The sequence below is a fragment of the Phyllopteryx taeniolatus genome, chromosome 3, assembly GCF_024500385.1.
Source record: "Phyllopteryx taeniolatus isolate TA_2022b chromosome 3, UOR_Ptae_1.2, whole genome shotgun sequence".
NCBI classification, from domain to species: domain Eukaryota; kingdom Metazoa; phylum Chordata; class Actinopteri; order Syngnathiformes; family Syngnathidae; genus Phyllopteryx; species Phyllopteryx taeniolatus.
This window is the reverse complement of record NC_084504.1, coordinates 24,037,147-24,063,844: the sequence shown is the minus strand read 5'-3', so window position 1 is coordinate 24,063,844 and position 26,698 is coordinate 24,037,147. Positions and strand designations below refer to the sequence as shown.

General features: G+C 38.8%; 1 protein-coding gene across 6 annotated transcripts in view; it reads left to right on the top strand.

The window, feature by feature from the left end:
* The first annotated feature begins 1,205 nt into the window (after nt 1-1,205).
* The window catches only part of ghra (growth hormone receptor a), a 33,445-nt gene continuing 7,952 nt past the window's right edge, over nt 1,206-26,698 (top strand). Inside the window, exons 1-6 of one of the 6 annotated variants that reach the window (XM_061767784.1) lie at nt 1,206-1,309; nt 8,693-8,836; nt 14,592-14,716; nt 25,323-25,458; nt 25,552-25,724; nt 26,408-26,586. In XM_061767784.1, the coding sequence (XP_061623768.1) occupies nt 8,796-8,836; nt 14,592-14,716; nt 25,323-25,458; nt 25,552-25,724; nt 26,408-26,586 (654 nt within the window). In that variant the 5' untranslated portion in view covers nt 1,206-1,309; nt 8,693-8,795. Of the gene's footprint in view, nt 1,310-5,093; nt 5,390-8,587; nt 8,607-8,692; nt 8,837-10,618; nt 10,754-10,928; nt 14,717-25,322; nt 25,459-25,551; nt 25,725-26,407; nt 26,587-26,698 lie in introns of those variants that run through there. The other 5 variants (XM_061767782.1, XM_061767783.1, XM_061767787.1 and 2 more) reach the window with 5 other exon arrangements.

Sequence of the window (26,698 nt, the reverse complement as noted above, 5' to 3'; positions counted from 1 at the left end):
AACTGCAATAAGGGGACTGGCAAGGAAGACCTAAATTGGATGCTCAAGGAACCTTTGTACCCAGGTAGTTCTAGGTGGAAACTAGGTGGGGTATTTTAAAGACCGGAGTAAGAAGGAAAGTTCCTGTGGTGGAAAATGGCCTAATATGAGCCCTGCGATTGACTGGTTCAGGGTCCAGGGTGTTCTCAGCCTCTCATCCAAGGACAACTGGGAAAGTTGAAAACTCACCCGTGCCGTGCCACAGAAATTGGGGTCAAAAGTGACTCAAAAAAGATAGTTCCAGTCCATTCCCTTGTCCAAATACTTCTGGACCTAACTGTACCAAGAATGAACTAGGCTATTTTCTGGTAACATTAGTGTTACTGTACCCATTATGGATAAAGTCCCTCCAATTTAGTGAAACTAAATGTCTTATAAATTTGACACACCTCAGAAAAGATCATTATTCACAACCCTGCCAAATTTGTATGATTAAAGAAATCGATGAGTAGATAAAATGAGGCTTCAAAATCCTGAAAAATAAAGCTTTTGTCTCCACACTCACACGCTGTGGGCATGTCCACTGAAGGCACTGAAACCACACCCAACTTAACTGTCAACTGTCAAAACCAATTTAAAGCTTTATCTCCACAATTCAGCACTCCATACGTAGTTCTCAGTCTTTGCGTGTTTTCAATAATGATCTTCACACGTTTATCCTGTTTATGCTTTGGAAACAAATCTCTGTACAGTATTCACTTAATAGGTGCTTTAAATAGCACACTCCACAAATATGGACACAATGCACTGGACATACTACATTTTGTCATAAATACTGTTTGTGAAATGGTACTTGAGGACAACTAACTAAAATTGCCCATAAAAATCTACACCGTGCAATAAGACATGAGGCATCATCAAGTAAAACAAAGAAGCAACCTAACCCTAACCCTTAAATTAAGTTCTCTACCTAAACGGAACCGTGTCATTGGTTTTTCCAATCATCTCCTCTATCATGTCTTTACTATGCACTCCTTTCACTCACCCAGCTTTTCATCAGGTATAAGTCCCTGATTTGTATTCTGTGATGGCAACCGACATTATGGCAGTCACTGGCAGGGGGAAGGAAAAAAAAAACATAATTTGCATGACGCTTCCACTGATTCCGTTTAAGCCTCCCACTTAATTGTGTTGTTTTGCACATAGCAGGGCTCTCATGCTGACACTCTGTGGTTCTTACTTGTTTGGTGTCATCTCGCCAATTGGTATCAATTTCCTCGTCACTTGCCCCTGCTGTCCATCCCAACTCCCTCCTGCTGTCACCTTCATGGTAGGGCACTGATTTGTTATCACGGATTATGGTTCAGAGGCATATTCTCCAGACACAGCTTTTCAGCAATATCTTATAAATGTATTTTTTGTTTTGTTTTACCGCTTAACATAGACATTCGTTAGTGAAGGTTAATATTCTGTTTTTTAGTATGATGGACTTGGTTTTGGATCCTATAGGGAGATGGAACCATCGACTTAAGTAGGTTACATACAATGAAAACTGCTTATTGCTTTTGTCTGATGTTTTTGTCATGATTGTGTTTGAAGTAAAGTAAACCACTGTTGATAGTGACATTGAAAAATAATAGAACACAGTGGCAACACGTCCTGTGATGCTCGCTGAACTAAAGTCTCGTGAGCTATGTAGATGTCATACCTGACAGAAGTCCGAACTCTACATTTTGCGTGACTTTGGAAGTCCTATATTTTGGTCAAATTCCAGATTTGGTCTTCAGCTTTGGTACCACTGTATTATCAAGAAAGATAATGGCGGGGCACGATTATTCACATTTAAATTCACACCTTTGCACAATTTAGAGTTTTCAGTGAACCTAACATGCATGAATTTGGAATGTGGAAGGAAGCCAGAGCACCGGGAGAAAAAACGATTGCAATTGCAGGGCACTGGATGTTTACTCGTGATGGTCAAAACTGGGGTAAAGGGGACAGAGAATGTGTTATAACAATGAAGGTCCACAAATAGATGAAAGAACAGGCATGTCTGTGTTTGTGTGGCCCCCTGCAGCCATCTCCTTCACCTGGTTCTAATCCAATAGGCAGCACATCACAGTGAAGCGTCACGCTCGTGATTGGAAGAAACCTAAATACATTACAGGGGACTTGAAGGGGATGACACAAAGGCCACTCTCCCATTACACTGAGAACACAAATACACAGAGGAGCAAACATGTTATGTGCAACATTATTCAGGGGGAAACAAATCCAATTTACTGGAATATGGTCCAAACAATATAATGAAAGAAACAATGTCAGCATGTGCCTTTATTTTTGAATTCCTTTAAAAGACAGCAAATGGTAAGGTTTTCATAAACATTAAAGCTCCACAAAGCATATATCTTAAACAACAAAAAAGGCTCAGTTGATTACATTGCTTAATGCAGCCTGGACTTCGAGAAAATTCTAGATATTTTTATTTTTGTGCAAAATTTTTGCAAACATCACTTTTACCTACTAGTATTTTTATTGTCATTTGAATCACGATGGAATGATACCATTGTCTAATACTGTCCCTGTGGGTTTTTTCTTCATTTTTGATTGATTTCGTTTCTTTCTTTACCATTTGAGCCATGATAGAATTTTTGTGTTGTCTCCACATATTCCACCGAGGATGGAGCTTGTCCTGCATCAGTCCACTGGGACAGATGCATTGTTCCCCTGTCACATTTAATACAATAAGAGGCCACATGATCACTGGGAGCACACAATCACAGGAATTACTATTCTATAACAAAGGAACTAATTGAACCAACGCCCCACCTACCAAAGTAGAAAAAGTCTTCGCACTGAAAAAGATTTCAATTAAATGACAGACATGAGAAAAATACAATAACTTTATTTGGACATTTTTTAAAATATATATTATATGTTTTCAACATCATTCTTGAGATCCTCCCTTCATACTCATATTTTTTTTCAGTGTGTTTGTTTTTCAATTCAAATTTATGGTTTTCACATTCAAGTTTCTTTTTTTTTTTTTTTTTTTTTTGTCAAAGCAGGCCCTTCCTCGCTAATTGATGGCTTTTGGGTCACCAGGGGGACCAGAGTGGGGGGTGGGCTGGCTTTGGGCGGGGGCTTGTTTTGTCCGTTGACAGCTGAAATTCCGGGCGAGCCTCTCACAGCGTACACTGGTGCTGTAGAAGTTTCACGTGAGCCTCAAAAGAGGCAAAACCTCTTGTAGCTGTGATGAATGAATCTCATTTTCATGGGGAAACAGTTAGGCTACAAAAAGACATCTATTGATCGATCGATCGATCAGTCTGTCTGTCTGTCTGTCTGTCTGCATGTCTGTCTGTCTGTCTGTCTCTATCTATCTTTCTATCTATCTATCTATCTATCTATCTATCTATCTATCTATCTATCTATCTATCTATCTATCTATCTATCTATCTATCTATCTATCCTAGATGGCCAGCTCATCTAGCTAGCTTACTATCATCAGCATATATTATTGATATCTACTATCACTATAATAATTCTAATACTGTTAATCATATTATCTAATTGTAGTTATTGTCCCTTTTATTAGTGATAAAATTATGTTCCAAACAACCCAAATTCTGTTTCATCGAGCTATTGATGTCGATGGTAGTATTAGCATATATTATCGATATCAATATCTACTATGGGTATAATAATTATACTATGTAGTATTATTGCCTTGTAATTACCCCATGAAATTATCTTATAAACAAGCAAAATTCTGTTTCATCCGCTGTCGCTAGCGAAATAGCTACCTTGCTAACATTAGCATATTATTGATATCAATGTCTACTCGGGCTATAATAATTCCACGGTACTATATAATATTTTCCATTTGTACTTGTTTTTACTTTGTCTTATTAGGTTTTAAAACAAGCAAAATTAGGCTTCATCTAGCTACATTGCTAAGTATAGCATAATGTATCTGTTGCTTGTCATAAACACGCAAAATTCTGTTTCATCCGCTGTCCCTAGCAAAATAGCTACCTTGCTAACATTAGCATATTATTGATATTATCAATTTCTACTAGAGCTATAATAATTCCACGGTACTATATAATATTTTTCACTTGTATTTCTTTTTACTTTGTCTTATTAGGTTTTAAAACAGGGAAAATTAGGCTTCATCTAGTTACCTTGCTAAGTATAGCATAATGTATCTGTGACTTGTTATAAACACGCAAAATTCTGTTTCATCCGCTGTCGCTAGCAAAATAGCTACCTTGCTAACATTAGCATATTATTGATATTATCAATTTCTACTAGGGCTATAATAATTCCACGGTACTATGTAATATTACTGCGATTGGCTGGCAGCCAGTTCAGGGTGTACCCCGCCTCCTGCCCGATGATAGCTGGGATAGGCTCCAGCACGCCCGCGACCCTAGTGAGGAGAAGCGGCTCAGAAAATGGATGAATGGATGGATGGATGGATATATAATATTTTCCACTTGTATTTGTTTTTACTTTGTCTTTTTAGGTGTGAAAACAAGCAAAATTAGGCTTCATCCCCTGTCGCTAGCAAAATAGCTACCTTGCTAACATTAGCATATTATTGATATTATCAATTTCTACTAGGGCTATAATAATTCCACGGTACTATATAATATTTTCCAATTGTATTTGTTTTTACTTTGTCTTATTAGAAGGTGTGAAAACAAGCAAAATTAGGCTTCATCTAGCTACCTTTCTAAGTATAGCATAATGTATCTGTTGCATATGCATGCATATGTATACGAGATAAATAATTTTTAGGCAAATGACTTCAAACAAATTACAAAAGAGTTTAACATTTCAATTTAAACTTTAAAAAAAATGGAAAGTAATTTATTAATTTAATTTTAATTATATAACATCACCCTGTTTGCCCCACCAGCCCTTCATCAATTTTGGTTGTGTAAAAAAAAAAAATGAAATTAATTAACTTGTAATGACCTTTATGTCCTTTTTAGGACTTGCATATGTAAAAAAATATATACAATAAAAATAAATACAAATATGTCGCGCGTGTGTGTACGTAGCTCTTGAAAAAGAGGCGGATGCATTTTGGCGAGGATGGCCTCGGGTTCCAGTTGGCTGCTCGTCTCGCTCGTCCTGGGAAGGGGGTTGGTCGTGTGAGGCTCACGGATCACCGTGGACGTGCACGAGGGCGTGTGGACGTGTAGAAGATAGAAGGGGGCAGAAGGAGTCTCCCAGCCAGGAAACAAGCGAATGGAAGTAAAAGCGACTACTCCTTGAATCAAGTGAAGACGACTTTGAGTGAATTGCGTGTGTGTAGATGAGCAAGTTGTGCTGTCGTGGGGGGGGGGGGAAAGTCCATCTGTTCCTTGCAGGATTCCACCGTGACGCTTCGTGCAAAGTAAGCACTTTGTTGTTGTTTTAATAGCGTCTTTTCTGTTTGTTTTGTCAGTGTGGTTGTCACGTTCTTTCGAAGTTGTTGCTGTGTGGGAAACATTGGCGAACTTAAAAAAAAAAAAAAAAAAAAAAAAAAAAACAGCAGCCTGCAACACTCATTCACGCACACAATCACCATTTAAAACTTGGATTGTGCTCGATTGGTGGACAACTAGTTGCTTACATGTTTAGATTGTTTATAACCACGATAACTTATCGGAACATGTGATTACTTTTTTTTTTAGAATTAAATGCAGTAATATTGCAAAGACCTTTATGCTGCGTGTGTTGAGATGCAAAGCAACATGTGTTTCTCTTTTATTTTCTCTGCCATGGCCTCAACAAAGCTGTCTTCTATTCGTGCACTCTAGGGTTGTCCCGACTGAGGATCGGGGCCCCAAAATGGGTCCCTCAAGTCAGCTTTTGTTAGGAGTGTGGATCAAGCAGGCACGTAAATTAACATGTCCTTTATAGGACAGTTCGCTGTGACATCACAAATTAATTGCCGAATGGTTAGCGCGTCAGCCTCACAGTTCGGAGGACCCGGGTTCAATCCCCGGCCCTGCCTGTGTGGAGTTTGTATTTTCTCCCCGTGCCTGCGTGGGTTTTCTCCGGGCACTCCTGTTTCCTCCCAAATCCTAAAAACATGCATGAATTGGAGACTCTAAATTGCCCGTAGGTGTGAATGTGAGTGCGAATGGTTGTTTGTTTGTATGTGCCCTGCGATTGGCTGGCAACCAGGTGGCGTACCCCGCCTCCTGCCCGATGACAGCCGGGATAGGTTCCAGCACGCCCGCGACCCTAGTGAGGAGAAGCGGCTCAGAAAATGGATGGATGGATAATAATGGTCGTGTCGTGCTGAATATATAGATTTGATGAGAGCTTTTACCGTACATTAGAGAAGCCTGAAGTTCTCTGAAAGCTTTGGATCGCAGCGATTAAGCGAGACAAGTGTAACGTTACTGACAACAACCGTGTTTGCATTCGACACATTAATGATAAAACCCTTAACGTTATATGATTTTGTTTTGCAATCTAATATTAGCTATATTGTTCATATTTAATCTTTATACTTTTCATATTAGGCACTGACGGAAGCAGTCCAGACTACACCAGACCATCCGTAATCCAAGAGAAATATATTGTTATAAATCTTTCCTAATAAAACCTTACAGAACATTAGTCTGTATGCTGCAGAATGGATAAGAGTTGGGGGTACACGTGTGCATGGATTTGGGTTCCATTTGTCCGTAATGGCGTAAGGATCAGGCAAAACCTTGCTGCTTACTGCATATCTTTCTTTGGCATTAGGTAGCAATGAACTTGCATACTGTGATAAATCGCGATTAAAAAGTAGGTGATGATGCGTCTTTCTCGGCCATTGTTTTAGGAATAGTTTGTGGTTTCTGCCAACCAATTACATACGCATGTGTGTTTGTCTAACTCTCCTTTATAGTAATGGTGATGACGTTATTATAAAAATGCCAACTATGTGTAAAAAAAGATGATAGCAATACTGTATATCCAAAGTTCCAAAACATTTAAAAGGCTGATTTATTTAAGGTGGCATCATTACACTGTTTAATTGTGAAATGAAGTGGTTCTATCGTTATCTATCTATCTATCTATCTATCTATGCGAACTTAAAAGTCAGGCTGCTAACTCCTTCATGCACACAATCACCTTTTAAAACTTGAATTTGACTTTGCCGTTAATGGACAAAAGCTTTCCACATTAATTAGCTTACCTGTGTAGATTAATTTAATGGATGATGTGATTGAATTAATAAGGAATATTTATTAATGGCATATTTCATGTGTTGAGATACAATGCAATGTTTCCCTTTTATTTTTAAAGCTTCTATTTGTGCACCTAAAACACTTTGGGCGCTTTAAAATGTGAAATTTGCGCAGTTGCAGAACAAAAGGCATTAGAAACTGCCTATCGGCATCGCTTGATTAACTATAAAAATTGAATATTAATGGCAGATGTGTTTGAATTTATGGGAAAATGTAGTATTATGACATAGGCTCTCATGCTGCATGTGCTCAGATGCAAAAGTGTGTTCCAAACGAGGGTCGCAGCCCAAAATGGCCAAAAATTGACATTTTTTATTGGGTCCCCCAAATGTGGATGATCATGCAAGCACACAATTAATTCATGTTTGGAATTTATTAAGGTCTTTTCTGTACTTTTTGTACAGTAGCCTAAATGTTAATGTAATGGCAATGCAATACATATTTTTATAAGTTTGTCTCCTGGAAAGGATCCAGATTGGTGAGAAATTAACCAGAGTAATAGTGATGATGTTGAGATGCAAAAAAAGATGGTTATAACATAACCAGTGGTACAATTCCTTTAAAAAGCCGATTACATGGGGATATATCATTTAATTTCACATTTTTCTAAACTCATTTAAAAAATCTATGACAAAGTGCAAAAAAATATTATAACCAAATATCCAATTCCTCTAAAAACTTCATTTAGAGTTATATCTTTGACATTTTTTTTTTAACTAATTGAAAGTTTAAATATGACATGAAGTCTATGTCTATCTACAGTAGTTCTATACTTGCTAATATAGCTAGCTTGCTAGATTGCCTTCTAGCTAGCCTTTTTAAATATTATTATTTGTCATATTATCTATTTTATTTGCATTTGTCCATTATCTGTCTTAGAAGTGACATTAAGCTGTAATCAAACTAAATTCTGTTTCCTTTAGCGAGTGAATTAACTGGCTACCAAGCTAACATAATCATTGATTATTGTCGTTGTTTGTTGTTCTTTCTCATGAATAATTGTGCCATTGCGCTGGTTGCTGATCGTTAAATGAGGTGAGAATTTTAAGGGAAGTCTAATAATAGTATTATTATTACTATTTTCTTTATAGTTTCTGTAAAAATGTACACTCTGTTAACTGGTTGCTTGTGAAGTAGGTGTTTTGGATTTGTTTAAGGTAAAATACAAATATTTACACTTGTCCCAAAGCCTTTATTTCCAGCATAGCTTTTATTTTTTTGTTTGTTTAGCTTTAAAAAAAAAAAAACATTATTACAGTGTTTTATTTTCAAGTGTTTTCTACATCCACCTCACAGTTCCAAGGTCGGGGGTTCAAATCCGGGCTTTGGCCTTCCTGTGGGGAGTTTGCATCTTCTTCCCGCGAATGCGCTGGTTTTCTTTGGGTACTCCAGCTTCCCCAACATTCGGAAAACTATGCATGTTTGGTTCATTGAAGACTCTGTGAAAGGTTGTTGTGTCTGCCCTGCAGTTGAATGGCAACCAGTCCAGGGTGTCCCTCGCCTCTTGCCCAAAGTCAGCTGAGATTGGCTTCAGCTCACCCGCGACCCTCGTGACGATAATCAGTATAGAAAATGGATGGATGGATGTTACACTGGGTTCAAGTGTCCACCAGGTAGGAGAAGGGAATGGAGGGTTGTTGATGTTATTGTCACATGGCACACAAGAGCGGGAGCGTTTACTGTGGCTGCCCTTTGTCAACAACAATTAGGTGGGAAATGAGAAGATTAAGACAAGAACAAGTTCTTCCAGGTTTTCTTGTCTTGTTAGGGCCTGATTTGTCTCAATAATTAGGTGTTAAAGAGTGACCATTACAGGAAGATACAGTGTATACTGGAACATTTCATATGATTGGGGAACCCAACTGCAGTAATGATCAATCTCTCTTCCGCCGGGACAATACTGTATGTTAAGTTCGAGGACTGACATTTTGGACCATCCAATTATGTTTCAGTCAAATTTATTGTGATGCCCAAATTGGCTGCCATTTTGTCTACCAAAGTTATGGAGGAAGTCGTAGCACAAACCTTTGAAGGAACAGTCTTGTAATCTACGATAAGCGGAATGCCACGTAAAGAAATTCCGAAAACAGGTTAACTTACTTCCTGTGTATGCTATGCTAACAAGCATGACTGTTTGAAGCCAAACTTGAAAAAAAATATTGTTTTCTTTATGGCTGGTGTCTTCAGACAATTTATTATACAAATATGATATACAGTATATAAACCCGAACGAAACCTAAACATCCTTCCTTCCATCGTTCCCACGGTTGTTTTGTCATGACCCCCCCTCCACTCACCCTCACCAAATCTCAAAATTTAGCACTATAATCAAGATAAGATATCCTAAAATGTCCAATACTCTTTAAGTTTTTACCACATTCACTGCCATTGAGGGCTTTAGAGGTCAAATATCCATGTTAACTGAGAAGGCTGGCAGTGAATGAGTTTAACCATACAACCAGCAGATTTTAAGGCCCTTAGTGCACTTAGGTAGTCAACACAAACATTTACACCAAAAAATAACTATACAAATTGACCGCTGAAAACTGCCCACTTGGCCCTAATGCACATGGAGTGTAACAGCAGAAAGAAAATAAAAACTGATTGTATCAACACTTTTTATTCCGAACCTCACTGAGATTAAATGAAAAATGAGAGATAATTTAATTCTCATGTGGCACCCCTTTACAATGTAACATTGTGTGAATGGTTGCTTGTCTATATGTAGGCTCCCCTATGATTGACTGCCAACCAGTCAAGGGTTTATTTAGCTCAGCCTCGACTTTGATCAGGACTAGCGAAAGAAAATTATTGGATTTTAAACATATGTAGATGGCGATGATCATCTGTTTTGAATAAATGTACAATATATTTGGCAGTGTAGTTTGTTTTAAAAAATGCCACTGTTCCTTTAGCGTTAGCCTTAGTTCTTTCCCGAAAATTATGCGAGGGGTTCCTGTGGTAAGACCTTGTGCAAAGGGGCCTAAAATCATTACTGTGGTAGTGGTGCCTCATTAGATTTTTATGCTCACCCTCATGAACCCAAAATATCTACACTTTTTTTTGTGCAGCTTGAATGCGCAGTAAATCCCCATCAAACTAAACTGCTAAATTAATATTCAGATGGGTAAGATGTGCCATTTTAAGCCTCTTTAATTTGGAATAACTGTCTCTGAAATGGCAGACCGTGTCAGCCAGTTACTTGTAAAAATGTCAGGTGGGTGGGCTGGAGGAATTCTAATTACCATCTTTAATTTTGCATGACAGTTGCGGGTTCAAAATTTGCCTTGTGGCAAGTCTGCGCACGTAGAGTTGACTTGTCATGTCTGAAGAGTGCACACTTGCTCTCATCGTCTAGTAACTGCTCTGATACGTACACTTGATTTTGCACACAGAAACCCACTCAAGGATGCTGTGCAGATGTTTGTGCTGATCTCCTTCCAGCCGTGACTACCCTCATGCCAGCGTGCTGACTCTAACTTTTCCACTCTCTCTTTTGAAACGGGAGAATGAGACACCGGACCCGTCCGGTAGCCGAATGCGTGTTTTAAAAAAAGCTCTTTCTGTGTTGACATCTGTGTGGGACACACATTTACACACACATATATATATATATATATATATATATATATATATATATATATATATATATATATATATATATATACATGCTCTGCACAGGTTTAATGCATGCATGTAGGCAGTGGTGAAGAACTTGGAACAAGGCAGAGCTGCAGGGTGCTTTTTTTCCAGCCTCCTCCTCCTCCTTCTGGTGTCTCCCTGCTGGAACATGCAGGCTCATGTTCACTGTCTGTGGTGTCTATATGCTATTAAGGTGGCTCACATATAGTTTACATACAGACATCTCAATCAGTTATTTAAGCAAACAGTGTTTGTGTAACCTCCAAAGTTACTATGATGAATCTGTTCGACCAGTAAGGTTAATTAAGCTGGTGGGGTAGAGGTGATGTAAAGTTGACCGTACAGTCCTTAAGTTTACAGAGGAACCCCGTGAGACTCGTGCAGAGCCTCCCTCTTCTCTGATTGGCTCTGGCAGAGTTTTTTGGTAGTCGGGGTTTGTCGCTGGCTGAGGTCTGCATGCAGAAACACAACTCTGCCAGTTAGTTTGAAAGCAGAAAATTCTCTTGACACCGACGTGCAGCCTGTCCTATGCAGAAATTCTCTAGTGTCATATTTCTGTACCGCAAATTTATTGCATTAGTGATTTAGTTTGGAACGTCAAATAAGATAATTATATGTACAACAGTACTTTGGTCAAAAAGGTACAGCATCTCCTTTTTCAGTGTTGACAAGTTGACTGTATTCTTTTCTCAAAGGGTTAAAAGGTCCTATATTTTGGCTATATAGACCTCCGTACCGTGACTCTCTAACATGGACTTAGTATATATGTGTCAATTTAATAAAAACATTAAAAAAAAAACCACCTTGGTTTTGTCATAAGAGTGTCCAAGGCCCCTCTGACAGCTACTTCTGTTTGACCCAGTTTTGTATCTGCTTTGTCCATATTCGGCGAAGACCGCCGCCTTTCCTGTGATTGGTTCTCTCCATGTAGAAGACCCACTTGTGAAAGCACATGTTTGTTAAGGCTGATGTCACTGCGGCTGCCCCGCGCGTAGTTTGCCTTTATACTCGAGCGCAACGCTCGCGTGCAGTTTTGAAAATGTGCTGCAGTTCACCTCCGAGTCGGGGGTGTCGCTACAGCTGGTATTTGCTAGGACACCACAGGGTGGAGTTACCTCTACATTTGTTTGGCCATATAGTAGGCTAATCAAATGCATGCATCTCACTTAGCCAGTGTTTCCCAACCTTTATTTAACCAAGCCACATATTTCATATGGGAAAAAAATTAATGGCACACTACCAAACAAAGCACAAAGAAGTGGATACACAATACCTTCTCCCATCTCGTGGAAGAGAAGTGAATTGTTCTGCCTCTCAGTATATGTCACTGTCATAGATAGACAGATGACCACGGATACATTATTTGTAGTAAATAAATAATGTTTGACTAATTAAGTGAAATTGGATCATTTCCCGCAGCACACCTGATGATCTCTAATGGCAAGACACAACTGGTTTAGAATCACTGCTAAACAACGTATTAGCAGTTAGCAATGTACAAACAAACTCGCATTACGATGCTCTTCTGGAAATCACAATCATGGAGTCGAGTGCAAACTGACTAACTCGTGTATAAAAAGAAGTTAACCACATTTAGCACCTGTTGGTTATGTCTTGCATCATTCTCCATGCACCAGGAAGTAGCCGGCTAACTAACAAAATGGACACATTTTTTGCCCCCTACTTTAGGCAGCTTTGGCGGAGGTCTTTGCTCGACTGAGTGCCATTATTGTTGTCTTTTTTAAGATACATATATGCATCAATTGACTTGACAGCTTTCTTTAGTTCATCAGCTTAATAAAAATGACGGTCAGAGACTGATGAAACCTAAATGGGCCTAAAAGAGAAAACGAGCTTCCAACTAATTTGGAATTCTTCTTAAATGGAGCTTCACAGTCAGGGCAGATGAGCACAAGGCTGGACAGCTTTCTGGCTTGAATTCTTGCATTGTATGACTTGGCCTTGTGTGGCCTCTGGAATTCTACCACACTCACCCCACCACCGCCTCTCGTCTCCCACCTCTCATACACACACACACACACACATGCTGTGATTTATTGCTTTATTTATTTTATGCAATACTGACTCATTTCTTGTGCTTTATATGATTCACAAACATCAAATTAGATTTCTGTGATATTTGATTTGGTTTTGGCATCTGTTTTGCTTGCACTGCAATCTGCATTACTAATCTAATGTAAATTGGGAAATTTGCTTATGCAATAGTAAATGCTTCAAAATGTTTTTTTTTTTTTTGGCACCATGTTTGGAAAATGTCTCCTACTTTTACTATGTAGAAGAAACAGTGAAATACAATGTATGTGCCACTTTGTTTATGCTAACCAACAGTTTCTGTCTATGGTGAATTCATTGGCAGTGGCACCTTAAGAGAGTGTGCCTCTTCGTTTCGTTTTTTTTTTTTTTGGCCTCCCAGAAACAAGTTGCGGGGACACCGCTGTAAATAGCCGTGGGTGTGGATGGAGTTTGGCCTATATCGGGACTTGACTGATTGAACTCGGAGTCTGTAAGCAGACGCTTATTTACTTGGACCAGGGACTGTCTGTCACTATATTGATAACTGGAGATACATAAGCACTTTTAAATGTGGAATTACCAGTCATATGGGCACAGTCAGGACTAAATGTTTCAATAAAATAAAAGTATAAAATAAGCCTTTAATAGTCTCTTTTTGGGGAAATTCTCTGTTTAAACCACTGTGACGTAGACAATAGTACCACACAAGAAAGATGCTATTAAAAATCATAGGTCCCCAAATATCTGTGTCCATAAAATTCATCCATAGGTGTCTGTAATTAACTCGAATGATGTCAATAGACATATCAGAAGCTTCCAAAGACCTGACATCATCATCTGGGTTTTCCTAAATTGTTTAAAGGCATTGTAATTTTACTGTATACTGTATTTGACTTTGAAGACAGAAGTGAAAAATTGTCTAAAAAAATCCTTCTCTCATTATTCTAGCATTCAGCAAATAGAAATAATGTTGGTAGTCCCAATTGACCTAAAACAGGAAACGGTTTGTCTGGTTTCATGTCAGACAGTGAAAACAAAAATTTTTTGTCTTTTTATATATTGTATGTAAACTTCTGGTTTCACCTGCATGACATTTATTTTTCTATTTTTTCAATTTAAGATGGAATGTCGCATTGTAAGCTGATTTATTTATTTTTTTCTGTGGCATGTGTTCATACACAGGATCATAAACAATTGTTTAGGTTTTGTTTGAAACATGTTTCATTTTTGGCTAATGTGCCTGAAATGTACTCTTCTGTTGGTAATAAATATCTATCTGACTGTAGAGTTGGCTTATGTTTAACAAATGTAAATATAAAATGTATGTTATTGCCTTTAATTTGATCCCTTCACTATTATGAGAGAGTATTTTGTCTGTGTATTGCATATAATATGATCGTTATGATGATGTACTTGGAAATATGTAACAGTGTTGTAAGGTAATGGAAAAGCTAGTAAGTGTTTGATCACTACTTTTGAAAAAAATGGCATGTTCACAAAAAAAGCACGGTTTTAGTTGCAGCAGCAAGTAAAAGGTTAACAGAAAAGTTTTTTGAGCTGAAGACGGGCAGCAAAGGGAAGAAGGCAGAATTAAAAGCCTTATTTTCACATGGACATGCCATCTTGGAGTCCACTTGGTAATTATAATCACTCTGTCATTCGTTCACTCTTCTCTCTGTTGCCTACCACCAGCGTCATGGCGGCGGCAGCCTCGCCCTCCTCCGGCCTCCTGCTCTTCCTTCTCACGTCCTCCCCGGCCTGGTTCCCGTCTCCGGGCTCGGCCTTTGTCACCGACTGGCACCACATGACACCATCAGGTAGGGGGACACGCCACTTTCTGCCGCTTTGTAACTCAAACTAGTGCTCAGAGTGTGCTGAACGCAGGTCATGGCTAAAAAACATTTATCACATGTTGCTGGCTACATTATAGGAGAGGCCAAGTTTCATCCAGTTTTTTCTGGTTCAAATGGCATGAAATGAAACAAGATCACAAATAATACAATCTGATCTGCTGGGACTTACGGAGACGTTTGATATAAATTGATGCCCAATCTGCAGTCTGTTTGAAACCTGATTTGACATTTCAGCTTCTATACTGCATACACGTGGTACACTTGGTTCTAATCATAAATGACATTTAAAAATTTTTTTTTTTTAAATATATCCTGAGTTTGAAATTTGTATTATTTGTTGTTGTTTCTATATTTCATTTTCTGGCTTATTATATGGAGAATGGATCTGTTTGTCTGTACTGCTGTACTCTCATTTATTTCTTTATTTTCTTTTTGGTGGCTTTTTCTGGTGAAAACCAAGTAGGATTTGCCCTCGCCACTAAAACCCCTGGTACTTCCGACTGGTGCTTGAAAATGCTTTTGAATTTTTTATGTATGAATTGTGAACTTCTCTTAATTAAGTGCCTTAATATACTGTGCTATAGTATATATTCATAAAGTGCAACAGTGTATTTAACCACAAAAAGCAATTTTCCCAACTATTTAGCTTGCTTGATATGTTTTGTTTTTTCTCCCTCTGCTATTCTGAAAAAAAAAATATTTTTATTAATGGAATGATACTTCTTTTTTAAAACAAGAAAAATATTACTTTACGTAAAATAATGTCCTCCAGTATAATGGACGTTGTGCCCCGATTCATCTCTGCATGGGTCTTCCATTTGACTCAATTAATATCTTAGCTCCATTTTCCGTTCCGAAAAAAAAAAAATGTTTGGTGGTGCCACTATGACTGATCCCAGGTTGTGGCATCTGTAAAGCTGAAGTTTAAAATTGACCAAAGTATACACAAATACATACTATATTGTAATATTTTATTTAAATTATTATTGTTTGTGGGCAATGTTAAAACCATGTCATACTAGCATTTAAAAATTGCACAAATTAAGGCCTCCCTCTATAAACGCCTTACCCCTAATACAGGGGGTCCTCGGTTATGGAACTTAGTTTACGCAGCCACGTAAGACTACGAGGTCTTGTGGCACAAGGTACTCACAGCAGTTGAGTAAATAAATGCCCCGCCCCAGCAACTATGAGGAAATATAAAAATGTAAATACTGCATTTCATACACCAAGGCCGTTGGGTGCTGAAAAAGCTTGAAAAAGGTATTTAATCGTACTTAAATTAGGCCTTGGAAACATTAACAAATCTAGAGTGTGGTTATCCTTTTCAAAGTTTTTGCTACATCCATTAAATGTTTTTGGGAAGGTTTAAATTGATGGTTGGTTGGTGTTTTTTGGGTGGATGACAAACAAATAATCCCTTCATGTACAACTGCTTAGAATACGGATTAGAGTCCTTTTCCCATTGCATAAAATCAATATAAGTGATATCTACATGACCACGGAGGTTATGTTGGTTTAGCTGTCTGTGTGTCTGTTTGTCTGTTGGACTAACAGCAGGATTACACAAACTTCACCAGGACAATTTCCATGGAATTTGTTAGACTTGTGTAGCACAGGCAAATGGGGCAATAATTTAAAAAAAAAAAAAAAAAAAAAAAGGCAAAGCTGTTCATTTTAGTGGTTTGGCTGTTCTTTTATTTTTTGTTCCTTCTGTTGAGTTTGTCTCGCAGGCTTCCAGTCAAAGGTTAATAGGGTTCAACACCATCACACACTTAGAAGCACAAAAAGGTTGTCCTTGACTCTTGCAAGTGTTTTACCAGTATAATCCATAAAATGAGTATCTACTCCTTCCCACCGATCAACATGGAACGAATCAGAAGTCTGGTATGTCTCCAAAACTGTCCCCATTGACTTGATAGCTAAAACGGACAATTTCTGTTGTAGTAAATGTGAACATTTGGGACTCCAAAACATCTATTGCATATCAAGACAGACTTTAATTTAAAAGGTGTGTACAAACTAGTGTTTTTTGGGGTTTTTTCCATCCACCTGTAATTTGGGACCAACTTGATTGTTCAAAGTTGTGTACTAAATGATTGTGCAAACCTTGATCAGTGTTAAATGTTCATTTAAAGAAATCATGTTCAAACCCAGACACGTTTGCCTAGTGATTAGCATGCACATTTATTGACTTGACTTCTTCTGAACTTGTCTTTGTTGCTTTACAAATGTACTTTTGCAACTTGATAACTAATGGGACCCTTGGAGCAAAAATGCCAAACAGCTGGTTCAAATGCAGGTTTTTCTGGATTGGGCGTTGCACTGTGGAGGCATGAATTTGTGCTTGGTGTACCTTCTTGAGACACACCTGCACCTGAAAACTATTTATAGGCCGGTGTAAACGTGTAAGGGTTCATTAATCAATCATGTACGAGGATTAATCAATGTCTTCAGAGAACCGACTGGAAAAATACGAAGGCTTCAGCTGTCAAGTTCAACACACTCTTAGCCAAACATGTTTTATCGTTAAAGCCAAACTGGTTTAAAATTGAATCTGTTACTCTTGTAGCCATGAGGGAATATGGAAGCCAGGGCGATTGCTTCTGTGTTATGAAATATGGCCAAGACTTTGGGCTGATATGGTGCTGAGCTTTTGGAAGAATGTGCTGTGCAAGTGCTGATTTTTTATTTTGTTTTTAGTTTGTTCTGTCAGGACTGCCAAAATGAAATAGTCCTGGCTAGTGTGGATTTTACCACATGTGGCACGCACAACACATTCTGGTAGTGGCTAAATAATTTTTACAATAGTCAACATGTGAACTGAACGTGTTTCTCAGTAGAGAGCACATTGGGGTGCTGTCTCACCACGTGAATATGCAAAATAATACAGACAATTAAGGAAGAAACTCATTATAAGGCACATACTGCACCAACCTACAAGGTAAATGTAACTTTTTCCCTAAACTGCAGCGCACTTATCCTTATCGACAGCTTGCGTTATCTTTCTGATAAGCCTTCAGACAAATGCTGATAAAGTTTGGACGGATGCACCGTTGTTAGTTAAAATGGTCTCGATCGATCACTGCGCTGCGTTGGCGTTCCTCAACAAGTGTTAAAGCATCGGTAAACACAACGTCGACACTGATAGAGCAAGCAAACAAAAGCACAGCTTGTTCCTTTCCCAAGCTTACCCCTGTGTCGCATTTTCTTACAGTAGACATTTGAAAAAGATGATCAGTCTCTCTAAAACGGGGTACACTCATACCACACAGAAAACGATATCCACTGAGAGTTGCGTATTTCTTACCCTTAACCAGAAGTCTGCCGTAGTCCTGGGACTGAACTGTGGAAGGCAGAATTGTGACCATGGTGTCCAGACCGTTTTCCCGAGCAGATTCTGGATTTAAAATCACTCTTAACACGTCGCAGACCACAGGATAACCGCTCAAGATAATCTTTTAAAAGACATTTGGCAATTGGGCCTTCGCTAACTTTGATCGGAAGCATTTGGCGCAATTGTCGTACGTGTGTACCCCACTTTAGGCTCTGTTGTTTTTTGTTTTGTTTTGTTTTGGGGTTTTTTTTCAAGAAAAAAGGCCATTTGTTCACATTATAACAGCCTTGGAACCTGGAAACATTTGAAAAGAGGTCTCAGAGTGAAGGTTTTTACAAAACGACTGGTCTGGTTTGCATCTAAACTGTCATCTGTGAAAACGTAGGACAAAATATGTTTAGTAGTGTGTAATACAGTAAGTAACAATCAGAACAACAATGATGGGCTACAGCATCATAGTAGCATTTTCTTCTGCTTCTAACACCTCAACACACAGAGTAAAATTCAACATGGCAGTGCCAACTACTGGCCTGGAATGCACATGACAGGATTTTTGTCATTTTTGTGTCTGTACATGAAACGTTTAAAAAAAAAAAAAAGACAAAAAAACTTGATTTGACGAGGTTGTCGTCATATACGCATACCCTTAAGTGTTTGTACTTCAGTCTTGGAGTTAGAGGACATTTGGAGTGTCCGGTTAGCATTTTTTGTTTCGTTTTGTTTTTTAAAATATATATTTTTATTTTTATTTTGTTTACCCCCCCCCCCACCCTCTGTTTTTCAGGCCTAATGATTGATGATGTTGCATGAAACTGTGTTCCACACCACAGAGGTGGTAACTAGCAGCAACCACAGACACCTTTGCACACATTTCCACAGAGACAAGCTCTGGGTGTGTGTGGAGAACTATTGCAAAGTCAAAAAAAATATATACAGGGAGCTGCAAACGTAGAGAAAGAGGCTAATTAATCAGTAATGGAAGACAGAATGCTGAAAAGGTGTGACAGAAAGGGTCTGAAGAATTTGATATTCCTCTACCGAGTAGACTAAAAATTTACAGATTTTGCGTTAAATTTCAACCATAGGTTTGATGCAGGTAAATAAAGAACTCTGTATAGCTCAAACAACTGTACTGAATAACTACTTTTACATCCCCTAGGTACACAGAGGCCGGTGGATGAGAGAATTTATATTGTGATATCTTAAACTTTGTTGCCCACACTAAACAGTTTATTGCAAGACATAACAATGACTTCTGTTTGTGATTTCAAATATTCACCATACGCATTTACTGTACACAATTTTTGACCTTATAAGTTAACTCTATGTTAAACAGGATCCTCTCGTTAATTGTTCAATTTAAATTTTATCATGATGACTTTAAATTTCATCGTGACAACATTATCTGATTGTGACCACTTTAATCTCATCATGATGACATTAAATCACATCTTTGTTTTGTTTTTTTCTCTCACAAGGTGACCTTGAATACAGCGTTGTAAAAACTAACAAAGTAACCAAATTATTTTGTATTATCAGGCAATTCAATCATCGATTTTTGTTTTACGCTGTGCTAGTGAGGAAAAAGTGCAGGGCTTGAATCTTTTTCTTTCCTGACATAAGAAGTGGAGAAACCAGGTGATTTATGAAGTAGGAGGAGCGATCATTTCACATGGAGTCAAGCGTGAGTCAAGGATTTCAAGTGTGAAGCCAGCTAAGTTTCAAATCTCTGCTTGTGTCAGGGATGATGTCACACACTCCGAAGTGCAGTATAAAGAGTAAAGTACCCAGTGTGTGCGCAGTCGCAGGTGCTGCGATCAACATTACTTCCCCTTGGATGTAATAAAGGTAAACGTCTGCTTTGCTGACGCTCTTAAAGATGCGGTGCCGCACTTAATCGCTGGGTATCTCATCCCTAGATACACCTCCCTCAAATAGTTGACGTTTCCCCAATGGAAATCTTTTTTTATTGTGTTTTAAACTTCACTGTGACCTGACAAAATTGTAATGTTCCCTACGCACCCCCAAGGCATTTGACCGTGTGACCTTGGCAGTTGGACAATGGCACTTTAATCTTCTTTGTGGGTTTTTGTTTTGAAGGTGTAGGTTCACATGCATGTTGACGGTTTATTTATATCACCTGTTTACATTGCCTTGTTTTTATCTTGTTGCAAAGCCTCTTCTCGACCTCTTCAGGGACCTTTGAGTGCCTTCAAAGCGCCAATCAATCTCTTTATATTTGTCCTTGTAATTCCCGCTTGTTACAAATCTTCCAGTCTGTTCCATTTCAAAATCCCAAAACTTCCCAGAATGCACTCCGGGAGGGGGGGGGGGTTGTCTTTCATTAGACTTTGCTCTAGTAAATATGTTACCCAACTTTGTACTGCGCAGACGAAACATATCTGACATTTTGCTTTGTGCTGCATAAATGGAACACTGTCGCCTTTACAGTGACAGAAAGTGCATGCAACTAACAAATATTATATTTTAAGTATTGGGTCAGCGAAAACACACACACATTCTCTCTTATTCCATCGCCCTGTGTCATCTTCATCAATTTTTTTTATTTTATTTGTTTCCCCCTCAATGCGTCATTAACCTGATGTTTAACTTGAATCTGCAAAATGAGCTGGAAGAAGACGATTATTCACGGTGCCGTGGCCTCTTTCGCAACCACAGACCATTTCAGAATATGGCGGCTGATGTAGCCTGTCTGTGGTGAGGGAAGTGCCTCATTTGGGCCTTTCAAAGTGTGGCGCTTAATAGGTAAAAGGCGACGTCTCGGATGAAAAGTGGTCTCCTGGATCCTCTATTGGATGGAGTAACACATAAATGGACTCGATGTATAACTAGATAATCTAATGCTCTGTATTAGGAGATGAGAATTTTGATGTTCCTTTTTTCCCCTAACACATTGGAATTTCTAAAGTCGTAAACCTAGGGTTGGGGTGGAACATTTCCAGAAAGGTTTTGATACATTTCCATGGGAAGTTAAGGTTGGGAATTTTGGGAAATATTGAGCTTGATTTTATTGTAATGGTAAAGGTAAATTTTGGATCATGACACAAACCAAAACAAAAATACCAAACTAAGGCTCGTAACTCGAAAAACTGCACCTACATGAAATCTGGTTGTTTTACTCAGTATTGTGCAACAATAAATGTATTAATTTTGTAAATCCCTGGTTTTATTCCCGTTGATTTCTTTTAATTATCATAAACTCTCATGGAGGTGGCACAGTGGACGACTGGTCCACCTCAGAGTTCAGATATTGTGGGTTCAAATCCGGGCCCCAATTTTCATCAACAACAAAATGAAATTCAGTAAGGGTTTGCTAAACATATAGTTGGAGCAACAGATGGAGGGCTTGCGAAACAAAACAAAAAATAGAAGGACACTGCTAAGTTGACTTCAAAAATAGGTCGACACAAAAAAATTTCTGCCTCGAAGCTCAGCGGAGACCCCCCCCCCCCCCCCGGCCCCCCAATTTAAAAAAAAAAAAAAAAAAAAAAAAAAAAGTTCCACCTGAAACCATGTTTGCATCTCCGCAACCCATGTTTCACACACACATTTAATACAGACGGACGCATTGTTGGGCCAGTGAACTTTGCCAAAAATGACAAAGGAGCTTCTGTAAGTGATTTTTAAGACACTGTTGGATGTGCAATGTACTTACAACATAAGTATGAGTGAGCTGATTGGTAGTTAGCGTTTATTGACCTAAAATGATAATCACTAGCACTCTGTTAATCGCGATTGCTAACCATTTAGCATTTACTGTAGCACTTTGCTGTCTCAAATTCTGTGTACCAAATTTATACCATACACTCAACACCAACATATGCGGTTTAAGGATTGAAGTCCATCCCTCATAAATGAGAATAAAACGCATGTTACTAGTTTAAAAAAAAAAAAAAGTGGGGGAGGGGATTATTATTCGATCATTAATCAAGAATCGATTCTAAAAAGAATCGATAGTGACAACCCTGATTGCACCCACATTTTATGTAAACTTTTACCAAATTCTTGTGAGAAAAGGTTCAACAAGCTTGGAAGTCATTAACTGAAGCCGCCTTCCCAACAGGTCCCTCTATTTAAACTTGACCTTCAAGTCACGCCGTCACATCGTGACAATCAGTTTGTTAGAAGACTTTGTAAGAAAAATGTCAGAGTTTATTGTTTAAGTGGGAGATTAAAAAGAGAGAATTTCAAGCGTCTCCCGGTGTCACTGGATGACTTTTCACCTCTGACACACATCCAAAGCCATGTTCCAAAAATGCTACTTGCATTTTTTCCCCCACTCGACTACAACAGTGAGAGGGCATCAAGAAAGGTAATATTTTGGCATAAATCACTGCAATTATCACCAACTTTATTCAGCTAGTTGGCACACTGTGTTTGTAGTCTGCAGACAGAACTTTGGGATTGGCAGCTGGAATTTGTTGGATTGGGGGGGTCCCAAAGCCCTGTGAACCACAACACTGCAGAAGATGAAGGGGGTGGTCCGGCGGTCAGAAGGTGGGGATGACGGAGTTTGCATGGCGTAGCGGACAGGAATGTAGTCACTTATGAGATTAACCAGGCATCAAACTGAACATAAGCAGTAAAATAAAAGTCTAAGTGTGCAAAAATCAGGAGGAATTTTTAGATAGATAGATACAGTAAGTGTCTCGAGATTATTTTGTATGTATGTATTCCCCCATGCCCCCCCCCCCCCCAGAAAAATGCTGATTTCCAATTTCAGTCGATTCTGCGTCCTCCCCCCATAAATAGAAACCAAAAATTATTCAAAACTTTGAAAACGTGACCCTTGAAACACATCCCTTAATACATTTTAATATGTTTGACAATTTAACATCAATAAATTAAAACTGTTCCCTTTGGGATTAATATGTGACAACAAACTGTCACTGAACTTAGCATAAATAAAAGGGATTGCTTCTAAACAAATAAAAAAATAAATCATGACTAATAATAACAATTTAGCGATTAAATCAATGACTCACACACCCCTAGGCACAAGTGATCATGTAAATTCTGCCTAGCAACAAGTAGCTACTGAAATCTGCCATTGGGGAATGTTCAAGAGCTTGAACAAATTGCAAAGGAAGAGTGGGAGAAAATACCACCTGACAAGTGCAAAAAGCTTATAGATGGATACAAGAAACGTTTGGTATAACGTTTTGTCATCGGTGCCAAAGGGTGTGCAACCAAATATTTAGGAGTGGTGCCAATATTGCTGCACATGCTGTTTTCTTTCTTTTTTTTTTTCATTGAAATTACAATATCTAAGTTGGGAAAAAATGCTTTTGTTAAATTACTTTGGACCCCCAATTAAAATATCCTGATGGTATAGGTTTGGTACATTTCTATTTATTTCTGAAGATATTCTACAGGGTGTGCAAAAAATGAAGGGATGCCAATAATGGTGAACACGACTGTAATAGCTGCTTTCGCTGTCCTTTCGCTGCTGCGTTGGGCAGCTGATGAAAACGACACAGTGAACAAGACTTGTGTGTATTGTGTGAGTTTATTTCTTTTTGGCAGAAAAACGTTGGGGAACTAGTGCCCTGTGAATTCTGCCAAGCAACATGTGACTTCATCAAACTGTGACGACCAGGAAATAATATCTGATCTGTTAAGATACGTTCCTGCAACTATTGGTTCTATCAACATTTATTTTTATAACTAATAACACAGCCTGCATTTGTCTGTGTTGTTTATGCATAAAAATACAAAGAAAAAGTACATCATCAAACAGTAAGAGAGTACTTTAGTCCTCCTGGTATATAGCCTAATGCCATTTGTTGCATTATCATATGCAGTTTCATGTGCTTCAGTCGGCATTTCAGAAGCGTTCTACTCTTCCACTGAATATTTTTGTTGTGTGAAACATGTTTACGTTCCTGATTCACGCAAGCTCTGGCCACCGAGCAGAGAGCGGTTGCCCGAGAAATCAATGATGCCTTCGCTTACTTATTTGACTGCAACAAAGCCGAGCGTTCGCCAGTTGATGACAAACTAGGCGCTGGCGGTGCTGAAGCTGTGACGAGGGTTTGAGTGCTAAATTAGTGTGTGTGTGTGTGTGCGTGCCTGAATAAATCCATATGTCATTAAAGACCCAGTGAGTGAAATACTCTCCAATGTTAAGTCTTTCGATGTGGTGTTTTTGCGCTTGCACTGGTTGACAAGAGAGTAATAACAACTTCAAATCACAGTCAGCTACACAATGCGAGTCATCTTCTGTCAGAGGAATATCAATGCAACAAATCAATCATCATCGTCATCATCTTACTTGTATGTTCCCCCAGCAACTAGCAGCTAAAACGCATTGCGTAGAATTTCATGCAGTTGCAGAAGCTTTCCATCATTTTGTGAACAACCTTTGAGATCCAATACAAGCCGTTCCGGGTTGTTCTCAGATTTCAATTCTCTCTCATGAAATAAAGAAATAGAAACGCAGGGGGTCCCTGACACACTGTACAAAGTTTTACTGCCAAACTCTTTCTTTTATGGCCAAGTCGTGTTTTTCATACAAATATTTACTGTAATTATGACCTTACTACTGCGCTAATGTAGGTTAGTGACTATGACGTGTTTAGACAAATTTACACTCCAACTAGAAATACACTCAAATGCTATGAAAGATGAAGGCGTTATATGATAGAGAGTTGTGTCAAATTAATAAATGTGTAAAATAAAGAACCATTTTTGGGCATGTTATTTTTCTATTAGGATTATTTTGTTGTTTGATTCCAAGAATGGGAGAAGAGAAATTATGTTTGTTTTTGGTTCTGATTATTTTGTTTTTTTTACACGCTTCAAGTTTTCTTCAGAACTGAGCGTATGTCATTAAACAATGTTAAATAATGAATTTTCTTTAACACACTTAAAATGAAACTAAACTAACTAAATAACCATGCAATATTATATAGTGAACACAAACAGACTTCGTTTAGTTTAGTGTGGCGGCACAAGCTTTTCGCACAGAAGTTTTGCCCTCCAACAAGTGGACGACATGCTGCAAGGGAAATGACAGTAATTTGGCAAAACTTTATTGATATGGCACACATTTTGAAAGAATATATTTGTTCATTTCAACTCAAGTTGGGACTGGCTGCTGTAAGTTTAGCGATATTGTTCCACTGGTCAATCAACATCTATTCTGGTTAATAGAAGTTTAAAAACAGTTTATTGATGTTTGTTTTTGTTTTCTGTCATTGTGTGCCTCAGCTCCTGTTGAACCTCACTTCACTAACTGCATATCCCGAGACCAGGTGACATTCAGCTGCTGGTGGACTCCCGGAAGCTTCGGCAACCCGTCGGATCCCGGCGCGCTGAGGGTCTTCTACCAGAAGCGAGTCATAGAGTGAGAGTGGTGATCTTAAACAAACAAAAAATGCTATTAAGCATACACAATTTTTGTGGCTGACACACTGCTTTTGTTTATTCTTGCCTTCAGCTCCCCCACCAAGGACGAATGGAAAGAGTGTCCACACTATTTCCACTCGAGGAGGGAGTGCTTCTTTGACAGAAACCACACAACTATTTGGACCACCTACTGCTTGCAACTGCGCAGCCGAGACAACATCACCTATTTCAACACGGACGACTGCTTCACTGTGGAAAACATTGGTTCGTAGCCAACATACTGTATAGAATTTGCTTACTCCTTCCTCTTAAGTGCACAGTGATCAATGAGCATCTGACGCTGATATCCCTTTTAATGGAGAAACCTGTTTGTTAGCAGCACACACCACTCACCATATTTCCTCAAATAGTGCCAGTGTTGATTTACTTAACAGGGGCTCATTTGAAGGCTGCATCTATTTGAGAAGCTTAGTTGTTTGTGCAAATGCATGTTAAAGGGTGGAGTGACACATGCGTGCATCTTTGATCACTGATTCGTCCACAGGGAATTTTTTCTTCTGCGTTAACGCGAATGGAATGTGTAACTGCCTCATATTGCGAGTTTCTTTCCAATCGAACATGCAGTGGCGTTTTAGGCGAAGCTAACTGTATCCTGCTTGTGGCCTTTCACTAAGTCATATATTATACACCAGGGTTTGCCAACCTCCATTGAGCCAAGGCACATAACTTTACATTAGAAAAAGTCCCCAAACAAAAAAATGTCACAATGAATACAATTTAAAATGAGAATGAATTATAATTTCATTATTAAAAATGAACAAGTTTACATATTTTTACCACCAGTAGCGGTGCAATATGTGCGGCTGCTGCACAGGGTGGCATAGCATTTGAACACACATTTGTATTGATGATAAAACTGATGAGAAATATGGCCATTTTTCTGGCAGTACGTCCTGACCCTCCAGTGTCTCTCAACTGGACCTGCCTGAACGTGAGTCCCTCCGGGCAAAGTTACGACGTCGTGGTGACGTGGGAGCCGCCCCCCTCTGCAGATGTCGCAGTTGGCTGGATGCACATAGTCTACGAGGTCCAGTACAGAGAGATGAACAGCACCAACTGGGAGGCAGTGAGTCGTCTCTCTATCTCGCTGTCTTTTAAATTCCCCGACACAGCTTTCAAACTTTACAAAAGTTGGTGCACAACCGCAACCCCCCCACCAAACTTAAAGCGGAAGATCA